Genomic DNA, 15,303 nt, shown 5'->3' with positions numbered 1-15,303 from the left:
ATATTTCTTCACAGAGAGGGTGGGAGATGCCTGGAATGCCCTCCCACAAGAGGTGGTGAAGATGAGAACAGTTAATGAATTCAAAAGAGCATGGGACAAACACTGCGCATCCCTAAAGACTTAAAGGGATGGTATAAAATTTCTGCATGGGGGTAATTTGCACGGAGCAGCAGTTACTACCCTTAACAGAAGGCACGGGGGTAACCTGCATGGAGCGGCAGTTACTACCCTTAACAGAAGGCACGGGGGTAACCTGCATGGAGCGGCAGTTACTACCCTTAACAGAAGGCATGGGGGTAACCTGCACAGAGCGGCAGTTACTACCCTTAACAGAAGGCACAGGGGTAACCTGCATGGAGCGGCAGTTACTACCCTTAACAGAAGGCATGGGGTAACCTGCACGGAGCGGCAGTTACTACCCTCAATAGAAGGCATGGGGGTAATCTGCATGGAGCAGCAGTTACCACCCTTAACAGAAGGCATGGGGGTAACCTGCACAGAGCGGCAGTTACTACCTCAATAGAAGGCATGGGGGTAACCTGCACAGAGCGGCAGTTACCACCCTTAACAGAAGGCATGGGGGTAACCTGCACAGAGCGGCAGTTACTACCCTCAATAGAAGGCATGGGGGTAACCTGCACAGAGCGGCAGTTACTACCCTTAACAGAAGGCATGGGGTAACCTGCACGGAGCGGCAGTTACTACCCTCAATAGAAGGCATGGGGGTAATCTGCATGGAGCAGCAGTTACCACCCTTAACAGAAGGCATGGGGGTAACCTGCACAGAGCGGCAGTTACCACCCTTAACAGAAGGCATGGGGGTAACCTGCACAGAGCGGCAGTTACTACCCTCAATAGAAGGCATGGGGGTAACCTGCACAGAGCGGCAGTTACTACCCTTAACAGAAGGCATGGGGGTAACCTGCACAGAGCGGCAGTTACTAACCTTAACAGAAGGCACGGGGTAACCTGCATGGAGCGGCAGTTACTGCCCTTAACAGAAGGCACGGGGGTAACCTGCATGGAGCGGCAGTTACTGCCCTTAACAGAAGGCACGGGGGTAACCTGCATGGAGCGGCAGTTACTACCCTTAACAGAAGGCACGGGGGTAACCTGCATGGAGCGGCAGTTATTATCATTAACAGAAGGCACGGGGGTAACCTGCATGGAGCGGCAATTACTACCCTTAACAGAAGGCACGGGGGTAACCTGCACGGAGCGGCAGTTACTACCCTTAACAGAATGCCTGGGGGTAACCTGCACGGAGTGGCAGTTACTACCCTTAACAGAAGGCATGGGCTAACCTGCACGGAGTGGCAGTTACTACCCTTAAAAGAAGGCATGGGGGTAACCTGCATGGAGCGGCAGTTACTACCCTTAACAGAAGGCATGGGGGTAACCTGCATAGTGCGGCAGTTACTACCCTTAACAGAAGGCATGGGGGTAACCTGCATAGTGCGGCAGTTACTACCCTTAACAGAAGGCACGGGGGTAACCTGCACAGAGCGGCAGTTACTACCCTTAACAGAAGGCATGGGGGTAACCTGCACAGAGCAGATGTTACTATCATATGCAAATTGCTGGGTAGACTGTATGGACCATTTTGTCTTTTTCTGCCACCATTACTATGTTACAAGGCTGAATTATATTGAGAAGGTCTGCTGGTGGAAGGACATTATGAATACCTCCGCTGCTTTCAGAAGCTGAGTGACTTTCTCAGGGATGTTACAGAGCCAGCCGAAGTTGAGAAACCCTCTCCAAGCCGCCGTATAAAACAATCTGGTCGTTCTTTTCTTTTGTTTAACTCCATACCGCAGGTTTTAAACCTCTTCCATCTGCTGGAGGCGGAGAAATACTGAGGGGGCTACAAGTGGCACTCTAAGTTATATGGTAGTGTCAATAAAGCTTTTCCTCTCTGTGCTCACCTGCTGGCAGGGAGGCAAAACCCAGGAGCTGGAACAGGAAGACATTCTGGACATTATAAACACCTCTGCTGCCTTCAGAAACTGAGTGACATTTATCCTTTCTCAGGGAAGTTTGATGCGTCCAGAAGTTAAGTGATAAGTACTGAAACCCTTGTAAAACAAATTCCCTAAGCAGTGACACTTTCATTACTGCACTTTGATCTGCATTTGTCACTCTTCAATAAATATTTTTCAAGTGTTTTTTTCAGTGTCCTATGACTGAAGCATATAAGCCCAACACTGTTAAGATAATATAGGCGTTGGCCTGTGTGAGTACACAGTTTTCCCTTATTTTTGAAATTAAGAATTCTTACGTATTTTTACAGCCTGTATGAGTTTACACAGTTAGGGTTCTCTGGACTTGGTTTTTGTATATTGCTTGGTATTGTCCATTGAACAAGTACAGATAATTTATTTTAAAAAAAGTTTTTATTGCACATTTTTTGTATGTACATTTAGTCCATATTAGGAGTTACACCCAGGAAAACGATCTGGGCAGCGTCATGGACAATACTTTGAAATCCTTGGCTCGGCGGCAGACAAAAAAAAACCAAAAAATGCTAGGGATTATTAGGAAAGGAATGGAGAATAAAACAGAAAATGTCATAATGCCTCTGTATTGCTCCATGCGGAGACCGCACCTGGAGTATGGTGCGCAGTTTCTGGTCTCCTCATCTCAAAAAGGATATAGCTGCACTGGAGAAGGTACAGAGACGGGTGACCGAGACTATAAAGGGGATGGAACAGCTCCCCTATGAGGAAAGGCTGAAGAGATTAGGGTTGTTCGGCATGGAGAAGAGACGGCTGAGGGGGGATATGACAGAGGTCTTTAAAATCATGAGAGAGGTGGAACGTGTACATTGGGAGCGGTTGTTTACCCTTTCAAATAGTAATAGGACTAGGGGACAAGCCATGATACTAATAGGAATCGCATTTAAAACAAATTGGAGAAAATATTTTTTTCTTATTGTATAATTAAACTCTAGAATAAATTGCTGGAGGATGTGATAAAGCACAGTTAGCATAGCTGGGTTTAAAAAAGGTGAGGAGGAGAAGTCAAACTGCTACTACCCAAGTAGACATAAGAAATAGCCACTACTTATCACCGCGTGAAAGCAGCATGGGAACTTGCCAGGTTCTTGTGGCCTGGATTGGCCACTGTTGGAAACAGGATGCTGGGCTTGATGGACCCTTGGTCTGACCCAGTATGGCAGGTTCTTATGTTCTTCACTGTTTGGGATCTTGCTAAGCACTTGTGACCTGGATTGGCCTCTGGATTCCGAGCTTGATGGTAGCTCTTATGTCCTCTTGCTTCTGAGATTCCCTAGAACTGAAAGATTCCCTAGAAACATAAAAGACCTCTTGGCCTACCCAGTCTGCCCATTTGTGCCTCCCTACTGTGCAGTCACAAGTCTTATCTGTCTGGTGGTCTTCTCCCTCCACCCCCCGCCCCCCCGTCTAGCCCATACACGCTATTACCAGAATGCTGCTTGCTTCATATTCCATAATCTTACTCTGTCTGTGGTCTTCTCCCTTCCCCCGTCCTGCCACTAAGGACCCTCTGTGTCTAGCCCATACACGCTACTACCCAGAATGCTGCTTGCTTCATATTCCATGATCTGTTCAGCAACTTAGCCAGTAACCAGAGCCGCACCGAACTGGAAGCCTCAGAGCGGGCAAGCAGAGACCATACACAGTGCCTCCTGTGACCGGGGGGCGCTTAATGCATTCTGAGGAATCGGGAGTACTGGCGTATTCGGTAGCAGTTATAACTTTTCCTCCTCCTCTTCTTCTTACAGATGCTTTTTTTTTTTGTATTTTCAGGACGCTGGAAGGAATGTTCCGGAAGCTGAACAACCTGCTGGAGCGCCTCCACCAGTCGTACTTTTTCTACCTCCTACCGTCGCTCTCCCGCTTCGTCTCCATCGGCATGTACATGCCGGCTTTCGGCTGCCTCATCCTCATCCTGGTTCTGAAAATATCCTTTGGTGTGCTGTGGAGGGGCCAGGGGCACCCAACGCTTTCTCCTCCCGCCTCAGCAGTCCAGGCGAGCGGCTTGTCCGGGGATAAAGTCCATTCTGTGCTCCGGGGTTGGGAGGGTGGGGGGGGGGGGGGGGATTCGGTTGCCAGTGCCGGCCTTGCTTGATCCTTGAGACTTAGGCCTGGTGCTCCTCACCTTGCCCCAGTTCCTCGTGTGGCACGTGTCAGGAGAGCGGCACGAGAGCCCGGATTTCCGCGGCGCTCAGAGCGGCTTCCAGCAAGTCCGCGCACGCCGTGCAGGTTTGCTTCTCGGGCTGTGGCGATCCCTCTGATTTTGTAGCTGGTGCGGGGGGGGGGAAGCTGTGGAAGTCGCTCCTAATCCCTCCCTCCCCTCCATCCATGGGCGAATTTTCTCCAGAATGTTTCAGCTTTCTGTACTACTTGGAGGCCTGGAGAAGGGGATGGGCGCTACCATGCAGACGGAGCTCGGGCTACTCTTCCGCCGGGGGATTTGGTTCATCGGAAGAGAGCCAAAGTGGCCTCGGAAGTGATGGAGGCCATGGCCCCTCTGCCCAACGAGCCCTGGAAGTGGAGCACTGGCTTTCTTGCAATATGAAAACGTTTTCCTTTAGCGTGTTTCTGGAAGTGCCTGGTTTAGTGTCTGCCTCTGGGTTTTTCAAGTGGTTCTTGGGTACAGGGGCATTCACATTAGCAATTTACCTAGCAGTAGCCGCGGCCTGTATGCATTTGGTAACCTTTTTTTTTAATATTTGCCAGTAGAGGGCGGCTGGGCTCTGAAGAGATGGTTGATTTTCTTTAACTATCTACTCCTTGGACTTATGGATGAAATTAAGTAAGTCGGAGAGCACACAGGAGGACGGCGTCCTGGACGAAGAGCAGGTACTGGTGGATCAGAGAACTGCTCTGCAGGTTGCCAAATTCAGGTTCTCGCTTTTCTTACTGGCGTTCTGGACACTTATAAAAACAGAAAAGATATCTGCAGAAAAGGCCCACTAACTAGGCTAACCCAACCAGCCCTTGCATGCTCATCTGCTGTGCAGTCTGTGGTCGTCCCCGTTCCTCTGTCACTAAGGACCGACTGGGGAAAATATGCACAACTGGGCGAGTTTTCATGCAAACGCAGAAGATTGCTGGTGGCAAAAATGATCAAAGCAAAAGTCCACACAGGCTTTTGCTCTGACTATGGCTCCTGGAAAAATTACCTGCTGAGCTTATGCCAGTTTTCTCTGTGCCTAATTTTCCAGCCAAAGCAATGCATGTGGATTTGATTATACAAAATTATGCCTGGTGATCAATTCTCTGACCCTTCCTGGCTTCGAGACTGTTTGTCTAGTCAGTGAGTACAAGCAGGTGTATACTTTATCCAGACACAGGATGGGCAGTTTTAAAGCTCCAACTTTTGTAGGTAAAAATGTTTTTTTTATCCATGGAAATGGCTCGAATGTTACCTTCTCTGACTTTGTGGTGAATTAGGGAAAATCACAGAGGATCCTTAACTGTGGGGGAGTGAGGGGTAAAGCCTGGGATAAGCACAGAGGATCCTTAGCTGTGGGGGAGTGAGGGGTAAAGCCTGGGATAAGCACAGAGGATCCTTAGCTGTGGGGGAGTGAGGGGTAAAGCCTGGGATAAGCACAGAGGATCCTTAGCTGTGGGGGAGTGAGGGGTAAAGCCTGGGATAAGCACAGAGGATCCTTAGCTGTGAGGGAGTGAGGGGTAAAGCCTGGGATAAGCACAGAGGATCCTTAGCTGTGGGGGAGTGAGGGGTAAAGCCTGGGATAAGCACAGAGGATCCTTAGCTGTGAGGGGTAAAGCCTGGGATAAGCACAGAGGATCCTTAGCTGTGGGGGAGTGAGGGGTAAAGCCTGGGATAAGCACAGAGGATCCTTAGCTGTGGGGCAGTGAGAAGTAAAGCCTGGGATAAGCACAGAGGATCCTTAGCTGTGGGGGGAGTGAGGGGTAAAGCCTGGGATAAGCACAGAGGATCCTTAGCTGTGGGGGAGTGAGGGGTAAAGCCTGGGATAAGCACAGAGGATCCTTAGCTGTGAGGGAGTGAGGGGTAAAGCCTGGGATAAGCACAGAGGATCCTTAGCTGTGGGGGAGTGAGGGGTAAAGCCTGGGATAAGCACAGAGGATCCTTAGCTGTGGGGGAGTGAGGGGTAAAGCCTGGGATAAGCACAGAGGATCCTTAGCTGTGGGGGAGTGAGAGGTAAAGCCTGGGATAAGCACAGAGGATCCTTAGCTGTGGGGGAGTGAGGGGTAAAGCCTGGGATAAGCACAGAGGGTCCTTAGCTGTGGGGGAGTGAGGGGTAAAGCCTGGGATAAGCACAGAGGATCCTTAGCTGTGAGCGAGTGAGGGGTAAAGCTTGGGATAAGCACAGAGGATCCTTACCTGTGGGGGAGTGAGGGGTAAAGCCTGGGATAAGCACAGAGGATCCTTAGCTGTGGGGGAGTGAGGGGTAAAGCCTGGGATAAGCACAGAGGATCCTTAGCTGTGGGGGAGTGAGGGGTAAAGCCTGGGATAAGCACAGAGGATCCTTAGCTGTGGGGGAGTGAGGGGTAAAGCCTGGGATAAGCACAGAGGATCCTTAGCTGTGGGGGAGTGAGGGGTAAAGCCTGGGATAAGCACAGAGGATCCTTAGCTGTGAGGGAGTGAGGGGTAAAGCCTGGGATAAGCACAGAGGATCCTTAGCTGTGAGGAGTGAGGGGTAAAGCCTGGGATAAGCACAGAGGATCCTTAGCTGTGAGGGGTAAAGCCTGGGATAAGCACAGAGGATCCTTAGCTGTGGGGGAGTGAGGGGTAAAGCCTGGGATAAGCACAGAGGATCCTTAGCTGTGGGGCAGTGAGAAGTAAAGCCTGGGATAAGCACAGAGGATCCTTAGCTGTGGGGGGGAGTGAGGGGTAAAGCCTGGGATAAGCACAGAGGATCCTTAGCTGTGGGGGAGTGAGGGGTAAAGCCTGGGATAAGCACAGAGGATCCTTAGCTGTGAGGGAGTGAGGGGTAAAGCCTGGGATAAGCACAGAGGATCCTTAGCTGTGGGGGAGTGAGGGGTAAAGCCTGGGATAAGCACAGAGGATCCTTAGCTGTGGGGGAGTGAGGGGTAAAGCCTGGGATAAGCACAGAGGATCCTTAGCTGTGGGGGAGTGAGAGGTAAAGCCTGGGATAAGCACAGAGGATCCTTAGCTGTGGGGGAGTGAGGGGTAAAGCCTGGGATAAGCACAGAGGGTCCTTAGCTGTGGGGGAGTGAGGGGTAAAGCCTGGGATAAGCACAGAGGATCCTTAGCTGTGAGCGAGTGAGGGGTAAAGCTTGGGATAAGCACAGAGGATCCTTACCTGTGGGGGAGTGAGGGGTAAAGCCTGGGATAAGCACAGAGGATCCTTAGCTGTGGGGGAGTGAGGGGTAAAGCCTGGGATAAGCACAGAGGATCCTTAGCTGTGGGGGAGTGAGGGGTAAAGCCTGGGATAAGCACAGAGGATCCTTAGCTGTGGGGGAGTGAGGGGTAAAGCCTGGGATAAGCACAGAGGATCCTTAGCTGTGGGGGAGTGAGGGATAAAGCCTGGGATAAGCACAGAGGATCCTTAGCTGTGGAGGAGTGAGGGGCAAAGCCTGGGATAGGTACAGGGGGTAAAGTCAGAGATCAAATAGCCTGTACAATTTGAAGGGGAAGTAAACCAGACCAGATGGGCCTTTTCTTCTTTTGATGTGGTCATTGTCTGTTTCTATGCTAAAATTAATACATTTATATGGTGCCATCTGTGTAGCCTGTTCCAAAGGACAATAGAAGCAGATTAATAGACAACTGTTGTAACAGAACAGCAAACAGTTAAAATCAAACAAAATACTAATATTTTCTATTGGTTTATTAAAAAAAAGTGTTTACCATTAAATTGAGGTCAGAAAAAAATACAAAACAATTCATCAAAATTAACAAAAAACCTCAGTGCAGTACTAAGGAAAATTAAATTAAAACATCAGTAATTAACTAAAGCAAATGGGGTTGAAAGAGTTGGGGAACCTCGTACACTCAAATTGAACTTCATCAGGAAAATGAATTATAAAATATTCAGTTTATTACCTAAAGGTGAAAAATAAACACATCAAATCAGAAGAAATGGGGAAAAAAAATATTGTTCCCTGTACGTACCAGGATCAGTCCAGGACACCTGGGTTGTGACTCCGCACCAGTAGATGGAGACAGACTAAAACTTGTGGGCGGAGCATATATGCCCCTGTGCCAGTCACAGCCCCTCAGTCTTACTCTGTCTCCAGTAGGTGGTGCAGGTCCGGTCACAGCCCTGTCGGGCCTGATTCTGGTTGTTAGTCAGGTTCGCTTTTTGGGTTTTATTTTCTATTAGGCCTATTTGGTTTTTTTCTGCAAATTGGGTTTTTTGTTTAATTTGGTTAATTTTAGTCCCGGTTGCCCTGCCTCCCTGGGGAGTTGAGAGGTCCTGAGGGGACTACCCTCCCCAGGTTGAGGCCGCTGCTAGGGTTGAGGACCCGGCTGGACTAGTAGCAGCGTCAGGGGTGACACCGGGGAGCCCGGTTCACTCACCCCTGCAGGACAGAGGGCTTTTTCAGTACCAGGGACAGCGTTTTTTTCTGTTAAAAAAAAAAAAAAAAAGTGTTTTGACTTTTGTTTCTGTCGGCTCTCCGTTGCCTGGCGTTGCGCTCCGTCCCGCTCGGGGGGGGGGGGGGGGGGGTGTCGTCGGCAGGGGGGAGGTCGCCGATTTTGCCGCGGTGATTTTTTTCTTTTTCCTCAGCGCCCCTCAGTGTTTTTCGGCGCGTCCTTTGGTTTCCCGCGATTTTCTCGATGCCGCGCAGCTCGCAGTGCAGGGCCTGCGGCTCGGCGCGCGCACGCCTCTCCCGGGACGGCCTTTGCTCGGCCTGCGTCCCGGGAGACGAGGGATCATCGGGGGCACCTCGGGGGACCCGTTCCCGGGTGGCACGATCGCCGTCGCAGGGGGGAGGGGCCCCTGACAGGCCTCCTGATTCTTTCCCGGTTTCCGCGGGAGTGGCGGCCATTTTGTCCACCGGCCGGGTAGTCTCACGCGAAACGGTGGAGGCCTCGGTTTTGCCCCCTGAGCTCTCCCCGCAGCGGGGTGCGGCGGGGGAGGCCCCCTCGGAGGGGCCCCGGTCCCGGGGGACTTCGGAAATCGATTCTTCGGATTCGGGTGAGCTCTCAGAGGATTTGGTGCTTTTGCTGCACAAGGTGCTCCGATATAGGCGAAGCAAGCGCAATCGGGGGGACGCCTCGCGCGCTCGGGTCCACCGGTCCCCGCCGAAGAAAAAGCCGGCCAGGAGGACGGCGAAGGTCGCCCAGGCCGCAGGCCGGAGCAAGCGGCTTCCGCGAGGGGTGCCGCAGGACTCGGAGTCCGAAGAATCCGCCGAGGCGGACACGGATGCCGGGAAGGCAGCGTCAGATGGCTCCGCGCAGCTCGCTACGGGGAAAGGAGCACAGGCCGTCGATGGGAATGACCCCAAGGTGGTGCGTTTGTTCCGTAGGGAGGAGCTGTCGCCGCTTATCCCGGCCATTCTCCAGGAGCTGGGGATTGATGCCCCTCCGGTGGGGGTCCGCCAGGAGGCAAATATGGATCCTGTCCTGCTCGGGCTCACAGGGCCGGCGGTTGCTTTTCCTTTTCATTTTTCGTCCACGGATATCCTCTTCAAGGAATGGGATACTCCGGAGTTGGGTTTGAAGGTCAGCAAGGCCATGGACAAGCTTTACCCTTTGCCGGAGGACGCGCTGGAGCTCCTCCGGCTCCCAAAGTGGATTCGGCGGTGTCCGCTGTCACGAAGAGGTCTACCATCCCGGTCACGGGAGCGACAGCCCTCCGGGATATTCAAGACCGGAAGTTGGAGGTTCAACTCAAAAAGATTTTCGAGGTCTCTGCCCTAGGAGTGCGGGCCGCCATGTGCACGAATTTTGCTATGCGGGCTAGTCTGCGCTGGGCTCAAGTCCTTCAGGCGAACGCGGGTCTCTCTGCAGAGGAGGCTTCTCAAGCAGACAGGTTGGAGGCGGCCGTTGCCTATGAGGCCGATGCGCTCCATGATCTGTTGCGCACCTCAGCTCGCTCCATGGTGGCAGCGGTGTCGGCGCGTCATCTTCTTTGGCTGCGCAACTGGGCAGCGGATGGCTCTTCCAAGGCTCACCTCGGGGCATTGCCATTTAAAGGGAAATTGCTATTCGGCAAGGAGTTAGATGATTTGTTGGTTTCCCTGGGTGAGAATCGAGCGTTTAAGCTGCCGGAGGATAGGGCCCGTCCGCGATCTTCCTTCTCAGGCAGAGCCCGGTTCCGGGGGGCCCAGGAAGTCCAGACCACAAAGATCCTCTGGATCCTCATATAGGTCGTCCTCCTCGCAGAACACTCAGTGGCAGCAGTCCTTTCGGGGCAAGCGTTTTGGCCGGCAAGGAGGGGCTCCGTCAGGTGCGGGGTCCAAGCCTTCACAATGAAGTTCGGCCGGCCCATCCCTCCTCGCGGCTTCGGCACGTTGTCCCAAACGTGGGGGCGCGTCTCTCCTTCTTTCTCAAGGAATGGGCCAGCATGACGTCGGATCAGTGGGATCTCGACGTGATAAGACACGGCTACGAGTTAGATTTTGCTCGCATCCCAGCGGACAAGTTCCTGGTCTCTCCCTGCCAGGATCCCAAGAAGAAGGCGGCGGTGCTAGACACCATCCAAAGACTAGAAAGCTTGGGAGCCATCTCTCCGGTTCCAGCCGATCAGCACGGCAAGGGCCGTTACTCCATTTACTTCATAGTCCCCAAGAAAGACGGCTCTTTCCGCCCCATTCTGGATCTGAAGGGAGTCAACAGATGCCTTCGGGTTCCTCATTTCAAGATGGAAACCATTCGTTCCGTGATTGCGTCAGTGCGCCCCGGCGAATTCCTGGCGTCCCTAGACCTCACAGAAGCATTCCTTCATGTGGGCATCCATCCAGCGTTTCAGCGGTTCCTGCGGTTTGCATTATGCGCAGGCACTTCCAGTTCCGGGCGCTCCCGTTCGGCCCTGGCGACAGCGCCTCGGACATTCACGAAAGTGATGGTGGTCGTGGCGGCGCAGTTGCGGTGGGAAGGCCTGCTGGTTCACCCTTACCTCGACGATTGGCTAATCCGAGCGAAGTCTCAGAGTCTGTGTCGGCAGGCGGTGACCAGGGTGTTACAGCTCTTGCAGTCCCTGGGCTGGGTAGTCAACTACAACAAGAGTCATCTCGAACCTTCTCAGTCCTTGGAGTATCTTGGAGCCCTTTTCGACACGAAGCGAGGCAAAGTGATTCTCTCTCAGGAACGGATATGCAAACTGCAGTCTCAGGTGCTACGTCTTCTGTCGCTACACCGGCCACGAGTCTGCGATTACCTGATGGTTCTGGGGTCTATGGCGTCCACTCTGGCGTTAGTCCCTTGGGCGTTCGCTCATCTACGACCGCTGCAGTCCTCATTGCTTTCCCGCTGGAAACCGGTTTCCGAGGTTTTTTATCTACCTCTCCCTCTCGAGGGTCAGGCGCGAGCCAGCCTGAGCTGGTGGCTGGATTCCAAGCATCTCTCCTGTGGAGTGTCCCTTCTGGTGCCCGACTGGACGGTGGTGACCACGGATGCCAGTCTTTCCGGCTGGGGGGCAGTGTGCCAAGGGCAGTCGGTTCAGGGTCTGTGGTCAGAGTCGCAGACCCGGTGGTCTATCAACCGGCTGGAGACCAGAGCGGTCCGTCTGACGCTGCATGCTTTTCTACCTCTAGTACGCGGACAGGCGGTCCGGGTATTGTCGGACAACGCTACCACCGTGGCTTACATCAATCGCCAGGGCGGGACAAGAAGTCCTCTAGTGGCGGAGGAGGCGCGGCTCTTGATGCTCTGGGCAGAGCGGCATCTCAGCCATCTCGCTGCGTCCCACATTGCAGGAGTCGACAACGTCCAGGCAGATTTTCTCAGCCGTCCCCGTCTGGATCCCGGAGAGTGGGAGCTGGCGGACGAGGCGTTTCTCTTCATCTGCAAGACTTGGGGAACGCCCCACATGGATCATCTGGCCACGTGGCACAGCGCAAAGGCTCCGAGATTTTACAGTCGACGTCGCGAAAGGGGCGCAGAGGGAGTCGACGCGTTGGTGCTTCCCTGGCCGACGGATGTGCTTCTGTATGTGTTCCCACCGTGGCCCATGATCGGCAAGATTCTGCAGCGCATAGAATTGCACCCGTCCCACGTGATCATGGTGGCGCTGGCCCCGTCTGTTTGGAGGATGCGGATCACTTCTGTCTCGCGGCATGGCTTTTGAGAGGTACCGGTTGAAAAGAAAAGGCTACTCGGATGCGGTCGTTACTACGTTGCTGAGATCCCGAAAACAGTCTACTTCCCTGGCTTATGTTCGGGTCTGGGTAGTTTTTGAGGAATGGTGCGTGGAGCGGGGTCTGAATCCCACTTCCGCTTCTATTTCTGATATTTTGGCGTTTCTCCAGGCGGGGCTCGCCAAAGGTTTAGCGTGCAATTCCCTTCGGGTCCAAGTGGTGGCGCTTGGGTGTTTGCGAGGTAAGGTCCGGGGAGTCTCTCTGGCTCTCCACCCAGATATCTCCCGCTTTCTTAGGGGAGCTAAGCACCTCCGTCCGTCCTCCGTTGCGGCCCCCTTGCCCGTCTTGGAACCTCAACTGGGTGCTCTCAGCCTTATGCTCAGTGCCGTTTGAGCCCCTGAAACGTTCTACGCTCAAGGATCTCACGTTGAAGACCGTATTCCTGGTGGCGATTGCATCGGCCCGTCGTGTTTCAGAATTACAGGCGTTGTCCTGTAGGGAGCCCTTCTTGCGCATCTCCGATTCAGGGGTTTTCCTTGCGGACGGTTCCCTCCTTCCTTCCTAAGATCGTGTCGTCGTTCCATTTGAATCAGTCGATTGAACTTCCCGCTTTCATGGTTGGGGAGTCTTCGGACCCGAAAACGAAAGACTTGAGAAAACTAGATGTGCGGAGGTCCCTTCTTCGCTATCTAGAGGTTACTAATCCGTTTCGGGTGACGGATCATCTGTTTGTGTTGACTTCGGGTCCAAAGAAAGGTGCTGCGGCGTCCCGCACGACAATTGCCCGTTGGCTCAAGAAAGCCATTGGTTCTGCGTATCTTCTGCGTGGAAAATCGCCGCCGGTGGGTCTTCGGGCTCATTCGACACGGTCTCACGCTGCGTCTTGGGCGGAATCTTCTCAGGTGTCGCCTCAAGAGATTTGCAGGGCAGCTACCTGGAAGTCGTTGCATACCTTCATTACACATTACCGGTTGGATGTTCAGGCTCCTGAAGCTGGAGGTTTTGGAGAGAGGGTACTCCGAGCGGGACTCTCTGCTTCCCACCCTCGGTAAGTTAGCTCTGGTACATCCCAGGTGGCCTGGACTGATCCTGGTACGTACAGGGAAAGGAAAATTAGTTTCTTACCTGATAATTTTCGTTCCTGTAGTACCAAGGATCAGTCCAGGATCCCGCCCACAGTGCTGCGCTATAGTAATGGAGAGTCCGCTCTTTATTGTTTTCTTTCACTACGCTGACCCTTGTTGATTCGCTCTCCCGGTTTGGGAGTCTGGTTCCTGTAGGGGTGTTGGATTTCTTTCGTTTCCCTACCAAGTTTGTATGGTTAGTCATGGTTGCCTTTTGGCTTTTGTCTACTTTGACATTACGTATGACTGAGGGGCTGTGACTGGCACAGGGGCATATATGCTCCGCCCACAAGTTTTAGTCTGTCTCCATCTACTGGTGCGGAGTCACAACCCAGGTGTCCTGGACTGATCCTTGGTACTACAGGAACGAAAATTATCAGGTAAGAAACTAATTTTCCTTTCACAGACGTCACAGTAAACAACAATCGCACACAGAAAAAGCAGCAGTGCAACCTTCAGCTACAGACTGTGTGCCTGAATACGTACAGAAAGATCAGAGCAAAAATGCATACTTTTTAAAAGAACCAAAAATTGAATTTCAAAACAGCTCCCAAAACACAAGGAGTTTAGGCAAAAGTCTTCACGGTCCCCCGCGTTTTGGGAAGCTGCTTCGGGAGGGACCAGTCTTGACTGCAGACATTTAGAGTATCAATCAAACAGTCTGAACTCGGTTTGTGTCGGGGAACCATGAAGACTTTTGCCTAAACACCTTCATTGTGCCCTTTTTGAAAGCAATAAAATGATATACATGAACAGCATTAATACTTCTGGACAGTTTAAGTTTGTGCCGGATCTCTTGCAAATTCCCTATTGGATATGGATTCGGCTCGCCACCTCTTTTGCTTAAGCAAATTTTAATAACCAAAAGAATGACCGGAGAGAGGAAAGAGCCGAGAATGTTTTAGAAACGTTTGCCTGGCGGGGGGGCCATGGAAATCCAGCAGAGCAGGGAGCCGGCGTCACAGGCCACCAGCTGAAGAGGCTGTTATGAAATGAAAAGATTGCAGTAGAATTCAGTGACATTTTCTTAATCGTATTTTTTTTTTTTTGGTTTGTTTCTCCCTCCCTTTCCCTGCTGTGTATTTAGGAGCTGAAGCCTGGGATTCTTTCACTGGTGGCCCCCGTCCTCATCTGCCACGCGACTGGACTGAGTCTCTACTACCTGCCCGTCCTGGGCCAGCACCTGGCCACAGAGCACTTCCCGGTGTCGGAATCGGAAGCGGTGGTCCTGACGGTCATCGCCATCTACGTGGCCGGGCTCGCTCTCCCACATAACACGCACAGGTAAAAAGGACAGAGGCAGAATAATAAAGACCGCTGCGGACAAGCACCTCAAAGGCCTGAGGCTGCGGAGAATCTAGGAGGAAAATTCAGAACCTCAAGCTTGAAACATGCTGCACTAACAGAAACCCCTAAATTCAGGTACTCCAGTAAGAAGCTAAAAAAATTAGCAGCCGAACCCTGCAGAGGGATGAAGAAAAGAGAAACGAGGGTGATCAAAATAAAACATTTAGACAGAATCCAAAGCAATTCTACCAGGAACTGGGAAAGAACATCACTACACCACCAGCCAAAGCTGAAACAGAAGAGTGCTGGAGATGTTTATAGAGTATAGCAGAAGGAGAGTGGCTTCCCAGGGTGAGGTCAACATCAAAAGTCTGGAGTGGCCTGAAGTAACAAAATTGCTGGAAACCAGATTGAGAGGAGACCTGGCTCTAATGGACTTGCCAGAATGTAACATTCCTCCACGAAGACCTTGCAAACTGCAAAAGTCAATTGATTGTCAGTCTTCATGTCTGAGAGAGGACAGAATGCCACATTTTCATGTTAAACTCGATGTACTCGATCAGTCTAGGATTCACCCTGCATATTTCACGCCGTTTTATTGTAATGCTTTCACATGAATGACACGTTAGTCAGCCAGAGCGAACACCACAGTG

At 52.2% G+C, this 15,303-nt stretch overlaps 1 protein-coding gene across 4 annotated transcripts in view; it reads left to right on the top strand.

Moving 5' to 3' along the window:
- The window catches only part of GPAA1 (glycosylphosphatidylinositol anchor attachment 1), a 92,142-nt gene that overhangs the window by 60,182 nt on the left and 16,657 nt on the right, over positions 1-15,303 (top strand). For all 4 annotated transcript variants that reach the window (XM_029586135.1, XM_029586136.1, XM_029586138.1 and 1 more), the window contains exons 9-11: positions 3,789-3,942; positions 4,773-4,844; positions 14,451-14,647. In XM_029586135.1, coding sequence (XP_029441995.1) covers positions 3,789-3,942; positions 4,773-4,844; positions 14,451-14,647 — 423 coding nt within the window. The remainder of the gene's footprint in view (positions 1-3,788; positions 3,943-4,772; positions 4,845-14,450; positions 14,648-15,303) is intronic.

The sequence above is a fragment of the Rhinatrema bivittatum genome, unplaced genomic scaffold, assembly GCF_901001135.1.
Source record: "Rhinatrema bivittatum unplaced genomic scaffold, aRhiBiv1.1, whole genome shotgun sequence".
Taxonomy (NCBI): Eukaryota; Metazoa; Chordata; class Amphibia; order Gymnophiona; family Rhinatrematidae; genus Rhinatrema; species Rhinatrema bivittatum.
The sequence above is the reverse complement of the archived record's forward strand: the minus strand, read 5'-3'. Positions and strand labels throughout refer to the sequence as shown.